This window comes from Phalacrocorax aristotelis, chromosome 1, assembly GCF_949628215.1.
Source record: "Phalacrocorax aristotelis chromosome 1, bGulAri2.1, whole genome shotgun sequence".
In the NCBI taxonomy this organism is placed as follows: Eukaryota; Metazoa; Chordata; class Aves; order Suliformes; family Phalacrocoracidae; genus Phalacrocorax; species Phalacrocorax aristotelis.
Window position 1 is genome coordinate 163,343,642 of NC_134276.1, and position 22,039 is coordinate 163,365,680.

At 46.8% G+C, this 22,039-nt stretch overlaps 2 protein-coding genes across 2 annotated transcripts in view; one reads left to right on the top strand and one right to left on the bottom strand.

The window, feature by feature from the left end:
• Window positions 1–2,368: 2,368 nt before the first annotated feature.
• SNU13 (small nuclear ribonucleoprotein 13) lies at window positions 2,369–5,014 on the bottom strand. The gene is made up of 3 exons (XM_075078360.1): window positions 4,894–5,014; window positions 3,942–4,062; window positions 2,369–2,911 (listed from the first exon to the last, which is right to left on the bottom strand). Exons 1-3 carry the CDS (start codon window positions 4,894–4,896, stop codon window positions 2,649–2,651), a joined length of 387 nt encoding a protein of 128 aa, XP_074934461.1. The 5' UTR covers window positions 4,897–5,014; the 3' UTR covers window positions 2,369–2,648.
• Window positions 5,015–5,923: 909 nt separating this feature from the next.
• Window positions 5,924–22,039, top strand: part of MEI1 (meiotic double-stranded break formation protein 1) — a 39,661-nt gene continuing 23,545 nt past the window's right edge. The window contains exons 1-13 of the mRNA XM_075078287.1: window positions 5,924–6,079; window positions 6,360–6,483; window positions 9,329–9,379; window positions 11,202–11,275; window positions 11,939–12,044; window positions 12,604–12,807; window positions 14,048–14,175; window positions 14,680–14,794; window positions 15,615–15,731; window positions 16,257–16,356; window positions 18,870–19,004; window positions 19,545–19,659; window positions 21,195–21,313. Coding sequence (XP_074934388.1) covers window positions 5,960–6,079; window positions 6,360–6,483; window positions 9,329–9,379; window positions 11,202–11,275; window positions 11,939–12,044; window positions 12,604–12,807; window positions 14,048–14,175; window positions 14,680–14,794; window positions 15,615–15,731; window positions 16,257–16,356; window positions 18,870–19,004; window positions 19,545–19,659; window positions 21,195–21,313 — 1,508 coding nt within the window. The 5' untranslated portion in view covers window positions 5,924–5,959. The remainder of the gene's footprint in view (window positions 6,080–6,359; window positions 6,484–9,328; window positions 9,380–11,201; window positions 11,276–11,938; window positions 12,045–12,603; window positions 12,808–14,047; window positions 14,176–14,679; window positions 14,795–15,614; window positions 15,732–16,256; window positions 16,357–18,869; window positions 19,005–19,544; window positions 19,660–21,194; window positions 21,314–22,039) is intronic.

Genomic DNA, 22,039 nt, shown 5'->3' on the forward strand with positions numbered 1-22,039 from the left:
GGGAAAAAAAAAAAAAGTAAGTCATGTTCCCGGGAAGGCTGCAGTCATTTACCCTAATTAAATTACCGAGATGGCATAGAGCTTTTCCACCTCTGTAGCGAGTATGAGTCAGACTATTGTGCAGGCTTCTGTACTCAAAGCTGTGCTTTAAAAATAAAAAATAGCAAGTTGTGGAGAGTAGTCCTTGTTGCTTCCAGTATTTTTATTTTTTAAATCATACTTAGGCTGCATCTGGGGGTGTCTATGTTTTGGGTTTTTAAACTTCCATGCCTTCCATGCAGCGCAAGATGATTGAACCCAATAGTTGTTGCCCTCACTCTAGAAAACAGTGCTAATTGTTTAGCTAAACTCTAACTTTCTATGGGATGCAAGCATGGGGATACATGAGGTATCCATTTTGGTCTGTGTGGTGTTTTTAGGGATTCTGGTGCTTGGCACAAAAACTATTGAGCAACTTGTTGAAGAATTAAGCCATACATTAAGGTCATGCCTGTGCTGTAGTGTGGCACACATATTGGAGACAGCTGTGACCACTCTCTTGGCACTGTGACCACCCCAGCTGTGCCAGCATACTGCTTACTTCCACCTCCACAGCTCCTCTCTAAAGAGCAGCTAGCCCATGTTGAGCTCTGCAGTATTGAAGCTATGTAGTCTATTATACTTTCAATGAGCCTGCATTAGTTATTTTTATAAGGATTTGTCTAAGCAATCAATTGATTTTGCCCTTTGGCAAAGAAGTTACTGTAAATGCTTGTTGTAGCAAGACTTGAACTGAACATGATAAAACAGTGAGACTATCCTACCCTTAATTCTGTGAATTTTCAGTCCCCAAATGCCCTTGTTAACTTCCCTCTTGGCTTGCTAACCCCAGGCACAATACATTCCAGGCTTTGGATGATCATGGCACGTTTTGCTTAGGTTATTAGATCTTCCTCGTGGCTTTTTTTTTTTTTTTTAAAAAGCAGGCTATTGCATTAAGCAGAATTTCAACAGGGATAGTGATGGAAGGCTTCAGAGCAGAAAATTGAGAGTTTTGCTTGCTCAAGAATTCTTTATTTCTGCTCCTTATGTGCTTTGTCTTACATCAGCTGTCTTGGCATGGTACAACAGGGCAAGTCCTTTGCAAAGCTGTGGCTTTAAACACAGCTAGCTCAACAGTCAGCATCAGTAGAAGGGAACAGCATTTCTAAACTGCATACAAATGAAAGGACTCTAAAATATTTGTATTAAGTTCGCTACAGCAAGGCCATTAGTTATTAACCATTTACAAAAATATACAGACATTTGTCTTCAGTCTTTCACGAGCTGATTTCATCTGCTTGGGATGTACTTGCTAAAGGTATGAAGTTAGTGCCTCTGTGGAAACATTACAGGAGAACTTACATTCCCTTCTGTGGTTGTACCTACTGGTCTTTCCATGCTAGCTTTACTTCAGCATCCCGCTGTAGAAGACAGGTTTGATGACACCCATTCCAGCACAGAGGTTTAGACTCTTCTGCCCAGATCAGTATGTGGATTTTTCATACAAAATGCATTTAAATAAAGCTGGCTTCATAAAACCACCACTAATCCAGAAAGCTGGTGATGCTTCACACTTTTCCAGAAGGTGAGATTATCTAACATTCTCCTCTTCACATACAAGTTTTTTTATCTGAAAAATTACTTGCTCTGTTGCCTTGGCCATGACTTAAAAGGGTTTATCTTTAGTCAGGTGACTACAGTACAGCAGCTTCCCTAAAAGCATGAGATATGTAGGGTACTTGTCAGCCACAGCGGGCTGCTCTCTACCCTAGCAAGCCCACTGATACCACCCACACAAAGAAACTGAATATTAACTACTACACTGCAATAGCCTTTAGGCAATCTGAGTAGTTTAGCTTTACAAGTAGGAACACATCAGTTAGTTAGTTGCAAATGCTTCCCCAAAGGAACACAATTATGTTTTGCTTTGTCAGCAATTTTATTTTTCTTAAAAGGTCAGTATTTCAAAATGAGTGAGATAGGAGATTTGCCCTTGTGCACTGCCGTAAGAGTTCTGCTCCCCGTACACCTGACAGAAGTCTGTTGTGTGGTTTCAAGAAGAAAAAGGGTTGTGCTCTGTGCACTGATCTTGGCTTCATCCGCTGCTACACAGTAGCTGCTGCCTGCCTTATATGAGGTCTGTGCTGCTCCATCACTTAAAGCAATGACTCCAGCAGCCCCCACACACACACGGTGCAGGGAATCGACATACCTTATCCTCAGTAAACTTAACCATTCAGAAACTCAGAGTTACTCACACCTGTTAGAGGCTGAAGCTTAGCAGAAATACTGCAACGCAGAGTAAGCTAATGGTGTGTTAAAAAAGCCCTGAGCAGGCAGACATGGATAGGAGGGGATGATTTTTTTTTTTCTTTTAAACATAAAACAGGAAACAATTGTACAATCACTTTTCAAGAAGTAATACAATGAGAGTTAATGTGTTGGAGTGGAATAATAGAAAAGGGGGAGGAGAGGCAGAAAAACTAAGAATTAAGCCACTATTGAACAAAAATGTGGTGTTTTGAAATGTAACACTGATATCAAAACTATAATCTCAACTGAAGCTAAACATTAATTCCCCCTGACCTCAGCTTTCCTATTCCACACACACTTAAACTCATGGGCATTTAGACCAACAGTCTTTCTATAGCTTGCTGGACAGACTGGATCTGAGGCTTTAGCTGAGATCCCTCCTTGATGGTGATGGAGCAGGCGATAACAGGCCGGGAAACACCACATGCCCGGCCCAGGGCTTGCTTGGAGCGCACAAACACATAAGGTACATTCTTGTCCTCACAGAGAAGAGGGAGGTGCAGGATGATCTCCAAGGGCTCTGCATCTGCTGCCATCACAATGAACTCTGCTATCCCTCGGTTCAACGTTTTGGTGGCTGTAAAAGAAACTGAAGAGTAAGTCTAGGCCATTCTGGAAAGCACATCTAATGAAAACTGTGTAAATCAGGAGATGCTGAAAGAAGCAAGAAGCTTCTTTGATGAGCAAGGAGATGTAGTGGTGGCATGAGCACAGGCTGAAAGGAAGGGGCAGCTGCAGGGCCAGGGAGGGGGTTATTCACAGGGTTGCACTGGGGTTACTGTGCGCAGCGCTGCCCTCAAGCACGGCGGAGATTCACACAGGAGCGAGTCCAGCCCAGGGCGGCTAGTGGGCAGGGGGGCTGGGGCACGCCACTGATGGGGGGACCAAGGGAGCTGAGTTTGTTCAGGCTGGAGAAGAGAGAGGGCCGAGGTGGGAGTCAGGGGGATGCGGCTGCTGTCTTCCACTGCTTCAAGGGGACTGCAGAGAAGATGGAGCCATACCATCCTCGTGAGCACATAGGGAAACAGGACAAGTTGCAGACTTGAGACGAGTTGCCTCAGAGAGATTCTGGAGACATGCTGGAATTTTGTATTCCCCCTGCCCCTTATGAGAGGGGTTTAAGCCATGGGACATGGGTCCTCAGAGATTGTGGAGTTTCTATCCTTAGGGATTGTTTGTTTTAAAAGTTTGATTAGGCAAAGCCCGGAACAACCTGATATAACTGAAGGGAGCCACTCTCTGAGCAGGCTGCACTGGAGACCTCCAGAGGTCCCCTCAAAGCCAAATCATTTTATGGTTGTGAACTGGCTAGGCACCTGGCAATCCCAGTGCCACACCACTAAGGCACGCATGGTCACAGCACACATGCCAGGAACACAGCCTGGGCACCTACTGTATATAAATACTAAAAAAATTACAGCTTAATTCTGTCCCCGAATATCACTCAAGCAGGCTAGCAGGAGGAGGAAGGAGAGGGGCACTTGCAATGTCCAGATCCATATAACATTAGTGGCCCAGCATGAGAGAGAAGAGGCAACCTCTAGCCACGGCTTCTCACAGAACCCTTGCTACGATTCCCAGCACAGTTCCCAACACAAAGGTCTCACCTTCGTTGGCTCCCTTGCGCAGCTGCTTGTAGTTGCAGGATTGCTGCACAAGATCCAGTAGCGTTTTGGTGAGCTGTGCATCAGCCAGGGGGTAAGCTTTGGGATTCACTTCTGCCTCGCTCTAGAGAAAGGAAAAAGCAAAGAGTATTATGAACAGGAGCAACGGGGCTTTGCTTTGAACAACACTACATCAGCATCATGTCCACCATGCATATTGACTACTGGAGTCACCTCACCATTCTCAGTTGCTCTGCAACATACAATAAAAATGCAGTGGGATTTTATTTATAAAAAGGGATTCTTCTTGTATTGGAAGCAGACAGCATCTCTACTCACAGACAGACAATTCAGATCCAGCAAACCAGCAGCAGTAAACTTGAACATTGCAGGGCAGTCTCCAGGCATTTGCTATCACAGATACTATATAAAATGAAGCATTCCAGCGCACAAGGAACAAGCTCCCGCCAGCAGCAAATTAACAAGCTCCAACATGAATTTTAAAGAAACCCCGAGAAAAGCACACACTGGGTTTATTGCTATGAACTAGAAGTAGCTTCTAAGCGTTAACATCAATGGCGTAATGGAACAGCAACGTAGCCACGAGGGGCATTAACGGCCGGCACTGGCAGAACGGCAACTCCTTCAGCTCCCCACGCCGCCGCCGCCTGCCACACGCGTGGCTACAGTCCTGCCCCGGCCGCTCTCCCGCCACCGAGCACATGGCTCCCGCGGGGCCGGGCACACCGTGCCGGGCCGAGAGAGCGGGTCCCCCACGTCACTCGGTACCCCCAGGACCGCCACCCCCCCACCCCGGGCATCCTCCCTCCGGGACAGCGCGCCGAGCAAGAGACCCGCGGCCCCGGGTGCTCCCCGCCCCGCAGCCGCCGCGGAGGCGGCCACCCCGGAGGAGCAGGCGGAGGAGGCGGCGGCGGCGGCGCCCGTCCCCGCTCACCATGGCCGCGGCCCGGTCGCTCCTCTCGGCCCGAGCGCGTTGAAGGGGAGGAAGCGGGAACGCTCCTGCGCGTCGCGTCGCCGCCGGAAGTCAGGCGGCCGCGAGCCCCGGTGGGGACGGGGCGGGGCCAGGATGGGCGGGGCCAGGGGTGGGGTCAGTAGGGGCGGGGCGGGGCCGCGGGCGGAGCCTCCGCCGCGGCGTGGTGCGGCACTGCATGGTAGGGTCGGCGGGGTCGTTTTCCCGAAAAGCGTGTCCGTTCGCCCGGTGTGCGAAACGCCAAACTACACACCGAGCGGAGGTATTTTATTCAATTCATTTTGGGCAAAGCCGCGTGCTAGGCGGTAACCCCACAAAGCCAGCCCCCCGCACCGAGACGCTACGAAGTATTCATACAGTTAAATGTGTCAGTCACAGACAATATTCGCGCCCCCCATCCAATAATTGGTTAATTTCTTTCTCATTTCACCTTAAAGTACAGCTACCTTTAAATTTACCACGCATGCTCAGATTGTGAGGGGCTTATTTGAGTAGGGAGTTTTCTGGCCTATGGGCGTGATTTTTAGTATTATAATGAGGATGGTTCACGTAAAGGACGCTTAGTTTTAGTTCTTATCAACATCCCAATGAGTTGTCCTCCTCGACTATATACTTTACCACGCAGCTTTCGCCGTCTTCTGAGGCGGGATGTTCCCTGCTATCAGTCTCTCAGCTCTCTTCAAGGATATAGCCGAAAAACAAACGCTTCCCTATCTCTCAGCTCCCTTCTCTGGCCGCCACGTCCTGTTTTGCCAGGCTCGCGCGGAGCACTGTTATTGCTAAGGGTTATCACTTACTGCTTAGAAGAAAAACTCATTCTCCTCGGGATACCAGCAGTACCTCACCAGGGCGCATCGTTACTACCTGACCAGGCTGTGCGGGTGACCTATAAAAGGACGCTATAAAAGCACACAGCCCTGCCGGGGGGACAGCCTCCTCAGCCCCCTACCACCGGGGCCGGCACGGAAGGAGGACCGGGGTCCACCGCCTTCCCCGCGCACGCGCAGTGCGTGGCGGCGGCGGCGGCGCGATGGCGGCGGCGGAGCAGTTACTTCCCTGCGGCGGGCACGGTGGGCGCTGGGCCCTGCCGCTCCGCCCGCCGCTCTGCCTCGCCTGCGCTGTGGAGACCCTGAGCGACGGCAGCTCCTCGGTGGGCAGCGCCTGCCTCGCCGCTGCCACCCATTCCCGCGCAGAGCTGGCCCTCCTCAGCGCGTCCCCGCGGCCCTCCTCAGCGCGTCCCCGCGGCCCTCCTCACCGGTCCCCAACCCCGCCGCCCCCTCTCCTACACTGAATCTGGGTCTGGCCAGCCGTGTCGCCTTGGCACCGGGCTCTCGGGCCTGGTGGCACCCTTTGCCCCCTCACCCCAGGGTGGTGGGAGCACGGGATGGCTCGGACCGAATACCTGACGCGTTGTTGCCTCTGATCCGTAGCTGGTGCGCAAGAAGCACGTCCTCTCCCGTCTCCACGATGCCCTGGCCTGGCAGGCGCTGCCAGTCGTCCAGCTGCTGGCACCAGACGAGAGGGTCTGCGTTCATTTGATAGGAACCCTCTTTGGTAAGAGCTCTGCTGTGGCCTAGTACAGCAGCAGGGAGAAGGCAGTGACCTGTTCTGGAGTAGATGTGTAAATGTGAAGCTTTTCTGCATTTGAAACAACAATGACTAAAAGCAAAAGTATATTTGGGGTACCTAATTCCATACTTCCACTGTTCCATTAGGTGTGTTACTACTCCCCGTGGAAAAGTCTGTGTCATTTGATTTAGAATAGGTTAATTAATTTCCTCATGCCCTAAGGAGTGGAATTGGCACGTTCATAAAGCTCCTGCAATTTTCCAAAGCCTCCTGACCTATCTTTAAAGTCTTCCTAGGGAGCAGGGAGTGCCTGGCACATAATTCTTCGCTGAATACCCTCTGTTATGGTTTCATGCCTTGGTTCTTTCTCATCCTGATGAACTGTGGTGTTACGTAAAGATTCATACAGAAATGAAAAGTTGAGCTTAAAAAGGTGTTGCAGGATTTCCTGACAAATGTGCAAAATAGGAATCTGCATAGTTGGTTTTTTACACCGTCATGCCACATTTCTAGAAATCCCTGTAGCCACAGGACTGTAATACCTACTTCTTTCTGGTGGGTCAGTCCCACATCAGAATACAGTGTGCAGTGGGATGTCAGAAAGTGACCTTCCAGTAACAGCCTCTGTGATCTTGAACATCTCTTGCTGGTTTGTGTTGGCACAGCAGTGCTGTGGGAATGGCCTTTGAAACCTTGTGTAAAATCTTTGCAGAGAAGAAATAATGGTCTAAAGGAGGGAACAGTGGGGCAGGAAGAGAAAGGTGGAGGGTAAGAATGCAAGTGCCTTCAAAGAGCAGATATATTGGATTCCTTTAATTCCAGGACCTCATTTGCACATCACAGACAAATCTTGTTCTTTGGGGAAAGCGACTTACAAATCCCTTCCCCTGCCTTGACGTACTGAATAATTCAAACAGTATTTTCCCAGTTGATTTCCCAGCACAAACTGTGCTGTGCATGTTTTGGGAGTAGATTTGTTAGAAACAGAACTTTGTGCAGGGTAGTTCCCCCACTCGCACAAATTTTTGTTGAGTGCAGCCTGCACACCTAGTCCTATACAGGTGTGGAAGGAGTGGCACTTATGGCCGATTCAGTCCTACGCTATATGACCATAACACAACACACCGCAGAAGACAGGGGAGCTGTGCTTGCATTTCAATGCTTTTGGCTGTTTAAAAATATTTATTGTCTCTCTCTTTAAGAAACTTTGCAATTGGATGATGTGGAGACAGCTTTGGGATTTTACTGTACTTGGTGTAACTCCTATAGCAGTTGGAATCCCAGTCTAAGCTTGGGGCTACAATGACGTGCATTTTGAATGGAGCTTGAATGAACCAAGGATCATTTGGTGCAAGAGTGTAAGAGGGGACCTCCAAAGGTTTGAGCAATGCTGTGGAGGAAGTATTAATAGTAAATTCAGGAAAATACATTCATTTCTGGAGAGAGAATATTGGGGTAAGGGCAGGCAGAAGAAAGAGGGTTAGGAGAACAGAGGTGTCATGTGGAGTGTTACGTATGAGGAGATGGTGAGTTTCAGGTAAGCCTGAATTTCATGCAGCTAACAATGCAATGTTCACTAATGCCGTATGCAGATCTTTTCCAAAGTGTGAGGAAGTTTCTGAGGATTGGGCATATGAGGCAGGAAATAAGTCATTTCTTCACCTGCAATGTCATAACACTGCTTTAGTTGTTGGTCAAATTTCTGAGAGGTCATGGAGTCTCCAGAGGGGGAGGAAAGTTGATTTGATATGTTCAGGCAAGTGGTTTGGTGAGGCAGAAGTGGGGGTCTGAACCAGATGCCTGATGTTGTAGGTACATGAAATTGGAAGGAGCTGGGAGGTAGAGTTTCTCATCTGTTGTGGTATAGCAGAGATAGACAGTGGCTTATTTTAATATATCCAATCTTACACACTCATACAAATGACTTGTGAAGTGGTGCCTTCAGGTTCAGCTTAGAGAAGAGGAGACTGAGGGGGAGACCTCATTGTGGTCTACAGCTTCCTCACAAGGGGAGGAGGAGGGGCAGGTGCTGATCTCTTCTCTCCGGTGACCAAGTACAGGACCCGAGGGAATGGCAGGAAGATGTGCCAGGGGAGGTGTAGGTTGAATATTAGGAAAAGGTTCTTCACCCAGAGGGTGGTGGAGCACTGGAACAGGCTCCCCAAGGAGGCAGTCGTGGCACCAAGGCTGACGCTATTCAAGAAGCACTTGGACAATGCCCTCAGAGACATGGTGTAAATTTGGGGTTGTCCTGTGCAGGAACAGGAGTTGGGCTTGATGATCCTTTTGGGTCCCTTCCAACTCAGGACATTCTATGATTCTATTAATTTAATGTTGGAATAGTTTCCATATGCTCTAAACCTCATGTTCAAATTTGTTCTCAGGAGTTTTGATACTGTGGAGGGAGAAGCCTGTTCATGGTAACTGGTATGAATGGAAGATAGAAAGGACAACTCACATCTGGGCTCTAACTTCTGTCATTCTGGAGTCTTATTTCAGATGTATAATATTGGATATGTGCAGTGAGATGTGGCAATGGTAGCAGTTACATATTTACATATGTAGGTGGAGCCATTGACTTAAACTATAAAGTACCTAAAAAATTTGCAAAAGAACTGAATACCTTCCTGTCCCTGCATCCTCCTTATGGAGGTGCCTTTTGTGACGCTCCCTGTGAGTATCTGCCTTCCTCTGACAAAGTCAGGCTGATGTCATATGAAGCAGGGAAAACAAAACAGTTTGGGGAAAAAAAAGTCCTGTTGCAAGAAGGCGTTACAGCACTGATGATCACAAGCAGGAATGAATTCCATGACTGTGGTTTATCTTTTAGGGTTGTTGCATACTGTGGAAGACAGCGGTTCCATGGACCTATTCATAGAAGGTGAGAGGCAGATGCCACAGCTCAGTTACTGACAGTTTGTGAAGGGAGGCTCTGTCTTGCCTGATAACTATAGTGAGATGCTCAGCTTCTGCACAGCTTGAATTGGGAAGAGCATCTATTTTCTATGGATGCAACAGTGATAAGCAGGCTGTTCCTATATCTGGGGCAGGGGAGTGTGTGTAGATTTAAATATTTAGCATTTCTGTCGCAGGTTGTGTGTGCGCACCATGAATTTAGTGTCAGATGGGTAACAGTGGTAAACAATGCCTCATCTTTGGACCTGTCTGAAGTCTCAAAGCAAATGGAAATCTTCCTGTAGGCTTCAGCGAGCTTTGGGGTCTCCTGCTTTCTCCTCAGGATAGAGGGTATTTGGGATTTACCAGTACAAGCTGCAGATTCCTCTTTATGAGCAGTCCTTCATTTGATATCTGAAGGAAATGCCTCCAGGGTTGACAAGGGAATCTCTGCAGTCCAGTTAACCTTGGGCATCTTTGCTGAGTCTAGTGATATTAGCAGTGGAATGATTTCTTCCTGTCCAGCCATGAAAGATGAAAGGAGGTGTGACCAGCTCCTCCCTTTCGAGGGGTTTCAGTTTTCACGCACTTGCTTGAAATAGTGTTGAAAAGGTGAGAAGTCTTTCTGTCATGTTGCAGTCTGTTGAGAGATCTATAAATCACCTGTCTCAAGATATGCTTCTGCTGAAATGCGTAGCTTGTTAGCTAAAGTAGGTCTCCTAGATAAACCTCCAGTATTGCCCTGGATATACCAAAAGACGGTGAACCTACAAGTCTCTGGTTTGTTTTTGGTTTTGTTTTGTTTTGTTGTTTTTTTTTTTTTAATGATGCTTTCCTAGAATACAAATCAAAGGAGTGTGTTTTTCAAATAAGTCATGCCATGACAGCAAGATACATTCAAGACAGCCTTTCCAAATCTGATGGAACAATGTTCTGCACAGTGTCTCAGTAAGAGAGCTATTGTCAAAACTTTATCTGCTGAGCATTCAGGTGCCCAGGCTCTAAAAATAGCAGAAGAGGAACTTTGCTTCCTGAAACTGGTCCACAGGTGTATGTGCAGAGGCAGTGGCAGTCTGCCAGCATCAGGCAACTCCCTTGTGATTTTGTTAAGGAAACCCCAGGTGATGTGAAGCCAGTGCCTGGTAAACATAGTTTATTGTTGATTCCTCTTATTAGAACAGAGCGGACAGAGTTCTTAAAGTTGCAGTGAACCAAGAATAACAGCCCTCACTTGGGGCTGAGGAGGTGAACAGTACCACAAAGGTGTCTGGCAAGGTATATGGGATAACTGCGGTGGGGAGGAATGGCTGATAGACTGCACTGTTGCCTCAGGGACAGTAGCAGCTGGAGGAGGAGCTGTCAGTCTGCACATAAGGATACGCAGCAGTTTCAGTTCTGATATCTTCTCTGGAAAGATATGTTTTTAAAGGCCAATTTTCATACTGTAGGAAGCATGCTTTATTCAATTACAGAAATTTTTATGCTTTTAAGCTAGGGCTTTGTTTTCTACCCTTCCTGGGTCCTTATGTTTACTTGGTGTCCTGATGCTCAGTTTGTCGCTTGCAGTTCATTTCCATGCATGGTTTATAGTGCAGCTAGAATGGGACTGCTGTAATGTTTCTGCAGAGAGCTCGTGATGGGCTATCAGAAGTAATAGTGCTGGGAATGCCGATGTTACCCTGCTCTCTCAGCACCTCTGTGCTCATTTAATTTCTAAGCTCTTTGCTCACTGACCTGCTAAAGCCCTGTGAAAGATGGACTGTGAATGTTCTTGGGTGTGAATTACTGATCCTGTTTCTTCTGCCTAGTTCTGGTGCAGCTTGTAGTGGAGCTGAAGTCAGAACACTACTTACGCTGCATTTTGGATGAAAGCCAAAAAGAGGTCAGTGAAGATTAATTCCTTGCCCTTGCTTTCAATCCTTTAGAGGTTGAGGAGGTAGGAATGAGTGGCCCTGCAAAACTGTAGCTACTGCACTCTGCTGCATTGGGATGTCCTAGTGCCAGCTCCCCTGCTGTGATTGTGGCAGTGTTGGTGTCTAACCTGGAGTTTTCCTATTGTTCCCATGATGCCTTGCAGCCATACAGCTTCACAATGCTCTTGTGAAGCTGTGTGGCTTCCTCAGATTCTTCTTTTCCTACCTTACTGTTTTCAGTGATATGGGAAGTTTTCCCAACCTGTGACGTGGGCTGTTGCTCTCTTCATTCCTAAGTTTGTGATGGTTCTATGGGGTACAAAAAATTGGGAAGTAGCAAAAGTGAGAAGTTCAGCTGGTTCATCTGCTCATGTAAGAGCTGGAGGGGAGAGAGAAGAAAAGGAGTAACAAGCAAGAGATTTCTTGGATTAATTAAAAGACATTTGGGAGACTTAGTGGTGTGTTTGGGGTTTTCCTGTGGTTTATCCTAAGTTGTGAAGAGGACCCAGCTTAGGAAAAGATCCTATTCTGGAGGATTATGCATCCCCCAGAACTTGCTGGTTTGGGTGCATTTCTGCCTTTGGACTGTGTCCTCACCAGTTAAACGTTTTGTTTCTCTGTCTCCTGTACAGCTGTGCAAAGCAGGTACCATGAGAGGCAACCTGCCCACATTCACTCTCCTGGGCAAGCTGGCAGATGCCATCCCAGGCTTTGCTGATATACTGGTGGTAGAACACAGTAAGTAATGTGTTATGCCCCACTGACAGGTAGTATTCACAGCCCTAATAACATATGCATGCATGCACTTGCCCATCCCCTGTGTGAGCTCATGAAGGTCTCAAAAGAAGCCTATCCAGAAGTGGGAGTAGCATTCAGGCCTCATGGGTTGCAGGTCAGTATCTTCATAGCAGGCTTGTAATTGTGCTTTTGGCTAGCCTCGCAAAACCATCCTCTGTGAACCGAGGTTTGTGGGTCTGCCTCTCAGGCAACATACATTTAGTTTTTCTTTCCTTGGTCCAGCCCCTGGGGGTCTGGTGAGTAAGCTTAGCTGTTTGTGGAAGTAGCTGGGATGATGGATCTTCATGTGGTGAACAGTGAGCTCCTCTAGCCATTTAGTACAATATTTCTGCTCAGAGGGACAGATGGTGGTGAGCACATCACCTAATTGCGGCATTCATTAATCTGCACACATCAGTCTGTGCATTGGGCTTTTGCAAGTTTTCAAGGAACATAGGTTGGTCCTTTCAAAAAATCAGGTCATTGGTGTGAATGTTTGCCGTTTCTGCTCCTCACGTAGGTAATTTAGTGGATCATCTGCTGATGGGCTTGACATACCCAAATGAAGGTATAAAGGCTGCTGTCTGCTACATGTATGGCAAGCTGTACTCCTCTCCTCTTGGCACAGAACAGCTCTCAGCACACTTTGAAGAAAAGCTGTGTGGTCTCTTCTTGAATACCTTGGGGCGTGCGCAGACAAGGGAGCTGCAGGTTAATTGTTTGGGTAAGGCATTGCTGACAGAAACTGCAAGGTGCAAGAGAAGGCTTAGAACGAGGAAGAAATCCCTGGCTGGTTTAGACGCTCTCATGTGGGTTGTTCCCTAGAGGAGCTTTTTGCTGATTGTCCGAAGCAGTCAATCCTTTCTGGTACTGCATAGCAATCAAATGCCCCAGACCAGCTGCTGAGCTCCCCCGGCTCAAGCCCCACATTTCCTTAGCACTGACTAATCTTCAGAGTCTCTTCAGAGCTTGTACTGTGGCCTGGCCTGTCTCAATTTGATGTTTCATCCTAGAACAGACCTCAGAGTGTCTGAATGCAAACACTATGCACAGACAGGTGGGTTTTGTAGAACAGTGGGATGGAGTCTAACAAATATGGTCTTCAGATATGGGGCATCATGTTATTTAGGTTAGGAAGCTGATGTGAAAGTGGCACTTTCTTGCATTTATGCTTCCGACTGCACGTATGAGCTGTTGCTGGGGAGCACTCTTTCAGCCTTTCTGACTTTGCTTGTTTGTAAACCATCCAGGGAATTCCTTTTTCTTGTAGGAGGTAAGGCAGAACTGGATTGCTCCTCAGATCATCTACTCAGCTACTAGAAATGGATGATGATTCCTTTTAAAGTAGAATTCTGTAGCTCAGACGATACCCCTTGTGCATTTATACTGGCATGTACTGATGATTTTCATCAACACCTGTAGCAGTGTTCTATACTTTTATATTGAGGGCTTTTTTGTGTGTGTGGATATCCTTTGGCTAAATGCAGCTGTTTCAGTAAGAGCCTGTGAAAGTAGAAGGGGAAGATAAATGCCAGTTCTCTAGGAAGTATTCCAGGGAAAATGTCTAGTTATAGTTGGATCACTGACTGTAGCTTGGAGAAAAACACAAGTCAAGAGCTTTCCCAAGAAACAGTTTAAGGGGTTGGTACTGGAGCACAGAAGACAATGAAAGTAGAGTGCTCCTGAGATCATGTACGAGTGCACGTGCACGTCTCTGAGAAGGAACAGGGAGCAGATCAGACCCAGCAAAAGGCATCAGCAGCAAGGGGTTGCAAGACATGGGGCTCATGGCAGTATCTGGGGTCACAGGGAGAAGCAGCTCCCTAAACTGGAGGTGAGGGCCTTTTCCTGAGTGCAAGAAAGGGGAGGAAGTTGGCAACAAGTCTTAGGCTGTAAATATTCCTGTATTAATATAATCCTTGCTATGCCTAATATGGTGCTCACTCTTGCTCCCCCTTTTGCAGGTTTGCTAAAGGAGCTGCTGAAAACTGACCATTTTGTATCCATTCTTATGAATAATTCAAAGACAGAGGAGCCTGAGAACCCTGACTTTTTAGAAGGGGAAAATCCACTGCCACTTGTTCTCAAAAAGGTGTTTGTTGAAGTAGTAGTGAATTGTTGATAGATGTAAAGAATTTGCTGGCCTGTATTGAATCTTTTTCTGAGGCACTTGAGTATGCTGTTGCCAAGCCCAGCAATAGAGGCCACAGTGGGAAATGGGGACACCCCCAAAGATCACCTCATTGTTCGTTCCTGCATCCAGGAGGGGGAAAATTTTACTCCTGGTCTCAGCTGATTTTACTCACTCACACTTGAGGTCTGATACAGCACTTGTAGTGCCAGCATGACCAAGCATGGGGCAGAGCTATTCATACTCATAATCTTCTCTGTTGTGGTTCTCATTTTGCTTTTTTTTTTTTTTTTACTGTATTTGGTGCAGTGTTTTATATTGCCTTAGCAAGTTTAGTCCATGAATTAAATGCCAAAAGAGAGATCTTAATTTAGGTTTTAAATTTTAAAATGCAGAGGAAACTGTTTCTTACTCATATCTGCATAGTTGACTTCCTCTCTCATTTTGACTTTTGTTTCCTGGCAGCTTTTGTTGACCAGAGATGAGATGCTACAGGCAGCAAGTTCTCACTGTGTGGCTGCAGTGTTGGTTCACTCTCCCAGCAGATATGCTCCTGCTTTTATCCGTGCGGATGTTCCAGGTGAAAAGATGCAGTAGCATCTTACTGTTGATCTCCCAGTATCAAAGCATGCCCTGGCTGTTTGTTTTAGGAATCAGTGTGGCATCATGAAGTCCACAGATGGCATAAATGTGTGCGGTGACCATTTTATACCAGGAAAAATGGCTTATGTGATCTTAGGAGTAGAAGGGGAGAGTAAATTTTCATCTGAAAGTAGAGAAGCAGCTGGCAACAGGCAGAATGGAGTTTCCACAGCAAGAATTTGGACAAGTCCTGTAGGTCAAGGTCCTTCTTGCAGGACCTTAGATACAGGCCTAAACAGACTGGGGTTCCATCTTATCCCACTAGATATTGTATGTTAGCACAGATTTTGGTCTAGGATTTAGCTTTAGAACATGGCTGTATAAGTTGGTTTATTATTTCTCTGTAATCCCAAAAGACAGAAATGCTTTAGTTTTACACATTTTCTGGGAGATGTAAAAGTTCTGAGGAAAAAAAAGATCACTGCATCTGTGGTAAAGCTTGCTTTGTGGCTTGTCGTTTGTGCCAAAGGCTAGAGCCACGATTCAGCTCCTGCCTGCTGAGTTTGTGCTGGGAAGATGCCTGCCTGCGGAACTCTGCTCTCCAGTCACCTTGTTTTGAAGACTAGCATACCCCCAAGCATCCACTCCGTTCTCCACTCCTGCCGTTTCATAATACAACCGTTCTCCCTGTGGCTGTTGCTATGCTTCCTTCTTTCCTCCTCCTTCCTCTGCTCTATTCTAGGAACAGCTGCGCCATGCTGTGAGCAGACTGTCTCTTACCAGGGTGACCTTATTTGTGTGTGTGTGTGTGTTTGCAGAATTCCTGTTTGAGTGTCTCTCGTGCAACAGTGAAAGACTCATCTGGTCAGTGTATTGCTGCCTGCTCCTCCTAACTGAAGAGCGCCTTTTCTTCTCAAAGTGTCACACAGTCTATGGTGAGTCATCAGCCTTTCTGACAGAGTGACTGCAGTAATGCCATGGGCATTTGTTGTGCCTCTGGCTGAATTTGAATGCTTTACACACAATCAAAATTTCCAGTCAGGATGGATTAAGGACTGAAAATCAGTACCTATCAGACATGTTTGTGATGTCCAACATAGCTTGAATTTACAGTGTCACTGTCCTAATGAGTTCCTGAAGAGCCTGCATTTGTTATAATAACCAGTTATCATGACTGACACTACCTAAGTTACTATTAGGTGTTTCTGTGGACATGCCAAGAGTGGATTTAGGAAGAAAAACTAAACTCCTTCCGTTCTTCTGGACTTACCTCCAGCAGTGGAGGTTGAGGCCTATTATCAGGGAGCTGAGTGAACACTCAGCAGTTTTGGGCCGGTGTTTCTGTCAGTGGCTCTGAAGAATTCTTCAAATCTTCCTTCCTTTTAAAAATGAATTTTGCTTTCATCCTGGGATTTGGGGTGTTAAAAGCCTTCTCTGTGACTTGTCTTGAACATGTGCAGGCATTGAATCTCTGGTGAGGAGTCTCCAAGATGTCCTGCAGCTGAACAATGTGGAATTGCACAAACAAGGACTCCTGCTCTTCACTGAAATACTGAAACGGTAAGGGAGTACCCCCTTCAGGCTTGCACAGGCAGAGTTTGGTGCCCCATAATGGAGGCTATGGTGCTTTTGCTTTTTAAGGTTTTTGTCCGAGGCCAAATATCTACACCCCCAGAGCCTTTGTGCTTGAAAGGTGTTGCTGAACAAATGCATCTCCTTTATTCTTGTGAAGAAGGGCCTGATGGCTGTTTCCGAACCTCCCAGCTTGACCTCTTTGCACATGCATCCACCAGTATATCTGCCTCTTCCTGTTTCCTTGCCAATCTGGGAGGTGAAATCTCCTTTCAGCTGTAGATAGAGCAGGAGGGAAGGCTAGGAAGGTCCAGGCGTATATGACCAGGCCAGCTCCTGCCAAGTGCGCCTCTGTGACAAAACAGAATGTGCAAGTTCCATGGCTTCTAGTCTTGCATCATCATCTGAGCTAAATTCAAACAGCAAAAACAAGTTCTAGGCTGAAATATTAATGTCTTCTGTCACTTTTTCCTCTTGTTTTCTGCTAAGGAATAACATAACCTGGCTTGTTTTTCTTCTGTGCTTCCTGTTCTTGCCTCTATGATCTTCTTCCCATCCTGTCATGCTAGTGACAGTGTCTTGTTTTTGCCAGTTAGTTTCCCCAAGAGAACCCTTGAGCAGAATTTTGGAAATGTCATAGTCAATTTTGTAGCAAGTGGCAGGGTAAAAAGGAGAAAGAAAAGCAGCAATGCTAGAACAGTGTGATGATGCCGGTGTGGGATCTGTTAAAAAGAGAAACCAGTGGGAAACACTAATTACAGTGTTTATGCTTGTAAAATAAAGAGAGCGCTCCATGCAATTACTCTAATTTTCTAGCACACCCATTCTGTTTCTCTGAGCTTTTCCTTAGAAATGATGTTTTATTTAAAACTATCTCATAGTGGGGAAAGAAGTCGCATCCTGGAACTTCTCCTGTTTTTTCCTTGCAGCTGGATTCTCTTGTGTAAGCAAACCCCACACTCTGGTGCTGTCCAAGTGGGATGTACTGCTGCCCTTGGCAGTGTGTCGGGAATGGTGGGTGGCTGTCCCTGGAGTGCCCCTTGTCTCTCCTGGTGCAACCAGAGTGGCAGGCACAGTTTGGGGCCCAAAGACAAGAGGCTGCAGGAAGCTGCACAAGTGCTGTCTTTGACACTTTTCTCCCAGGCCCTGAAGACATCGTAGTGCACCATATTGCAAGTGGGTTTGTGCTTCTTGAATGAGTCAGCAATACTCCTCCATCCCTTCCTCCCTGCATGAGTCAGTGAAGACTCTTTTTTTCCCCTGATGTGTTTTACTTCAGAAGGTCAGCGATTAAAGAAAGGAAATATAGAGGATTAATAGAATTACTGTATAGGTAGAAACAATTTGAAAGTTCAGCACATCACTTACAGCTTGGGCCAGAGGCTGCTCCTGGTGCCCGAGTTCCACAAGGCCTTCTCCTTGCCATGCCCACCTCACGGCTTTTTCTTGCAGCAGAAAGTGAGGTGACTAGCAAGCTGGGTTTCATCCCACTGAGTGACTAAAAAGAGTGGTTCTGCCTCTGTTCACTTTTTGCCCTGTAGCTGGGCTACTAGTGTAATTTCTATTGAAGTTCACTTTCCTCTCCCATTTGTGCATGGGAGCACATGCTCCTGGCTTGCTTTAGTCAGGCACGTCTGTGAAAACTGAATAACAGGGAATACTTTTGGCTTCCAAGCCTGGCTCCTGTCATGCTGTACTGCATTTCTTGCTTCACTTTGGAGAGGCCTTCTGGCAGGCTGTTAGTGTCTCTTGTCTGCATGTAGCTGCCTGTCTTTCCCCTGCCTTCCCGACTGTACCTGACTTGCCAGGAGCCAAAAGAGCACAGTCTGCCATTTACACAGCTCTGTCCAATAATGGGATTAATGGATTGTCATCCCTCCGTGCTCTCGTGCTGGATGCTCAAAGGTGTTGGGCCACAGGTGATCAGATGACCAAAATGCTCATTGTCAGGAAGAATTGTCAAAACAGTTGTATTGTGTTTATTTTCCTGATTACTTTTCAAGTAAATCCTTGTCCTTCTGCCAGCATTGGGCATTAGAAGTGCTATAGGACTGCAAAAGAAGCTGTTCTCATGGCATTGTCTTTGTTCTAGGCTGGTGGTGTTTGCTTGTTTACTCAGAAATATGAATTGCCAGATGAACCCACAAATGCCAGAGCAGATGGCCTCAGCATAAAGTCCTAGGCAGAGATCATTGTGTTTTGCAAAGCCTGTTTTTCTTGTGCTTTTTATGTCAGTGTTCACTGGTGCAGTCACACAGTTATCCAGGCTGTGGGTTTTTTTCATCATGGCAGGGCTCCAGACCTGCTGAAGTTTACTCTTCGTAGCAAAGCCTCCACCTGCTGAAGTTTGAGAATACCTCCTTGAGAGCAGCTGGCTCTGAATACTGAGAAGCATGGCTAGAATGACATAGCTTAGCTGTCCATTTGGTGACATGAGGAGAGGGCACTAGATTTACTTAACTCTGACAATATTCTCCTTGCTTACTGTTTCCTCTTCGCAGGCAACCAGTGGAAATCAAATTATTCACAAACCGAGGTGTATGTATAGAAGCCATTGATGTTTTGATGGAAACAGTGAACTGCCCAGTGCTGGAGGTGGTAGTGGAGGCTGTGAGAGCTGTGGCAGCTTTCCTGAGGTAGGCAGGAAAGTATTTGCAGGCTTTTCTTCAGATAGATCTGTTGATACCATGTTGGTCTCTGCGGCTCCCCTGTGGCTGCGTGGGTGAGTGTGCTTTGCAGTGGGACTTCTGGCTGAGGCAGGCGTGGGTACAGCAGAGCTAGCTTCCCACCCACCTCAGAAGGCTGCCAGGGCAATGAAGCTGTGGTAGGCAGCAAGTCACTGCAGCAAGGACCTAGTGTCCCAGGTAGACTGGTACTGTGGCTGTTGTGGCTTTGTCACTCTGTGCCCCATCCAGATAGGTAAGAGCAAGCAGGAGACTATACAGTCATGTTCTTCCTGACTGTAGTGGGAGTGGACAGTGAATGCAGTGAGGTTGTGTTTGGGCTCACATCTGGGTGAAGGCACTGTTCAAATATTGTGACCTTAGTATGCTGTGCTAGAGAGAAGCGGCAATGTCATATTGCTGTCAGAAGAGCAGTTATTTCTGCTAGTGTTGCTACACGTGGAATGTTCCCAGAAGGGAACGTGCATGCTGTCTTTCTCTCTGCTTGTTCAGGAAGGATCATCTGAGTTCCCCTCCAGTTCCATATGAAGAGCTGCAGAAACTGCTGGAGGCAGTGCTGAAGCGGTGTGCTGACCTTTCCCCACCACAGAGTAGGAAGAGGCATGCAGTAAGTCAAAAGTTGTTGTTGCTTGTTGGTAGGACCAAGGACGACAGAAGTGATCCTCCTAGCACACTATGTGGCTGTTGTGTATATGTTCCATCCCCTTACCCTATGGCTGTTGGGTTCTTTGGTGTTTCTTTTTATCCATCTTTGTCTCTGAAGTAGCTGAAGATGGAAGCTGGTGAACGTTGTCTTTCTAAATGAGTGAAGATTTGTGGGGCACACTTGAGTGTGCTTCTCTGTGTCCAGTACTCCAAGGTCATTTGAACTTCCCCTTCTTCAGGCCCTCACCTTGTAGACTGTGTGGGTAAATCTATTTTTTTGGCAATGAACATCTCTTGCTGTGCCCTCAGACCAAGAGGATTATCACATATGCACTGTGATGCCTCAGCAAGGGACCTGTTAGCCACTCTTTGAACTGCAAATCCTTTCCTGTTCCTGGAATATGGAGTTAGTGTGATGTGCTGCTGGGACCTATGCACTTCTGGAGAGAGCCTCCATTACACATGGCTAGTGAAAAGTAAAGGGCTGAGCCTTCTTGCTCTAGGATTAGAGCCATGTCTGTTTAGACATAGTCTATAGTGTCTCTAGTGTCTATAGACATGTCCATAGTGGCAAGAGCATCTTGCTGGAGTACCGGATCTCCAAATGCCTGATGAACTATCTTTAGGCCCAAGTTCTGTGGTACCAGATCTCTGTCTTCTCTGTCTGGAGAGGCAGAACTGCTTTCCGCCCCATAAGCAGATGCTGGTCAGTCTGTTTGCACAGACACAGGGCTTGGTGTCCCATTCATAATAAGGAGCTTCACAGGAAGGAAATTAGGCAGATAGTAACAACATCCAGGCTGTCTTTAATGGGAGAAAAGGGAAAATGATTGTACCTGTACTAAGGTATCTCAGCATCAAATGGAGAAGGAGAAGGAGTTCTGAACTGGCAGGCACCAATATGTCACTGTGCTCTCTGGTAGTATTTGGAGAAGACCACTGCAACAGGTTAAGGCTTAAAGGCAGATTTTGAGTTCCAAGTGGTTCCTAGTTTGGGTAAATTACTAACTCTGACGCTGCAGTTGGCTTCTGGCTGAACTCAGTGGGATGCTGTTTGGGAACAAGAGCTAGTGCTTACAAAATTGAGCCAAAGTAGAGAACTTCTAAGATTTCCATGCTGAGCAAGGAGAACTGTTCAACATTTTCTGAAGAGTACTTGGAAGAAACAAAATTTTTTTAAAATACCAAGTTTTCCCAGAAGGGTTTGAAGCTCCCTTAGCTAAGCCGTTTAAAACTCAGATTAGACCAAACCGTGGCAATACAGACTGTAGAGACAGGACAGTGCAGCACTAGTAGCTCTGTAACTCTGTCCTCCCTAGGAAGAGCACAGAAGCTCTCTGACTCTGCTCTCCCTAGGAAAAGCACAGTAGTAAAAAACCAGTTATGTGAAAGGAGTGAAGGGAAATCTGTTGTTCCTCCTGCTGCTGGCATCAGAGGAGGAAGGCATTTTTTCCTGACAGTGAACATAAGCTTTTAAAGACACCTCTCCTTTAACAGGGTGATCTCCTATTCTCAGTGTCTCAGAGTCACCCAGCAAACAGAAATCTCAGCAGAGTTCCTCAGAGACAGGGCCAGTTCTTGCTCAACACCTTGGAAAGTTTCAGAAATGCTTGCAGGTGAGGAAAAGTCAGGGAGGTGGGCAGGTGGGTGGTGTGTGTGTCCATGTCTGTCCATCTGTCCTTCTGTCCTCCTGTCCTTGTCTGTTCCTCTACCCAGCCCTACCAATGGAATATCACAGGTGAGTTTAATGCATGGCACTTGTCAGTGAAACAAAAGAAGGAGGGATATGTAGTGACAGCAAAAATTTTGTGACAACTGTATGTGTCTCCCAAGAAGTTTGCCTGGGACCTATCTGTTTATTTCATGTCTTTGGCCTTTGAGGAACTGCTTGAAAATTAGCCAAAACTGGTGACAATGTAAGAATGGTTGGAAGGTACGTGTGAAGCCATATTCCTCTGCCCTGGGGGATATGGTCTCACTGCTGGAGGGGATTAACCATTTAACAAATGTGTATCTGCCTCAGCTGCTGGCCTTGGATTTGCTCATGTCTGTGATCTGTTACTGCAAGGGGGTTTATAGGCACCAACTTTTCCTGTTTTTCTGGATGAGAGCTATCTCTCACCCTTAGCTGCACAGCAGACGGTGGTGTATGAAACTGGATCTGTTGTTAGGGAAGTCTGGCCAGCTTAGTTATTTTGCTTTGCACCACTTGCATTTGGTTTGGCTGAGATAATTCAGTCAGAAGCAGGTGTCCCTGTCTGCACTGACCCAGTGTCTTGGGGTGGTGTTACAGGGCACTCAGGTTCTGTCATGGTTTTTAGGTCAGCTGAATGGTCCCCTGG

Excerpts from the sequence above, each read along its gene's own strand:
- SNU13 (XM_075078360.1), bottom strand. Across the intron at positions 2,912-3,941 it reads GCGCAAGGGAGCCAACGAAG|CCACCAAAACGTTGAACCGA; the intron begins GTGAGACCTTTG and ends TTTCTTTTACAG.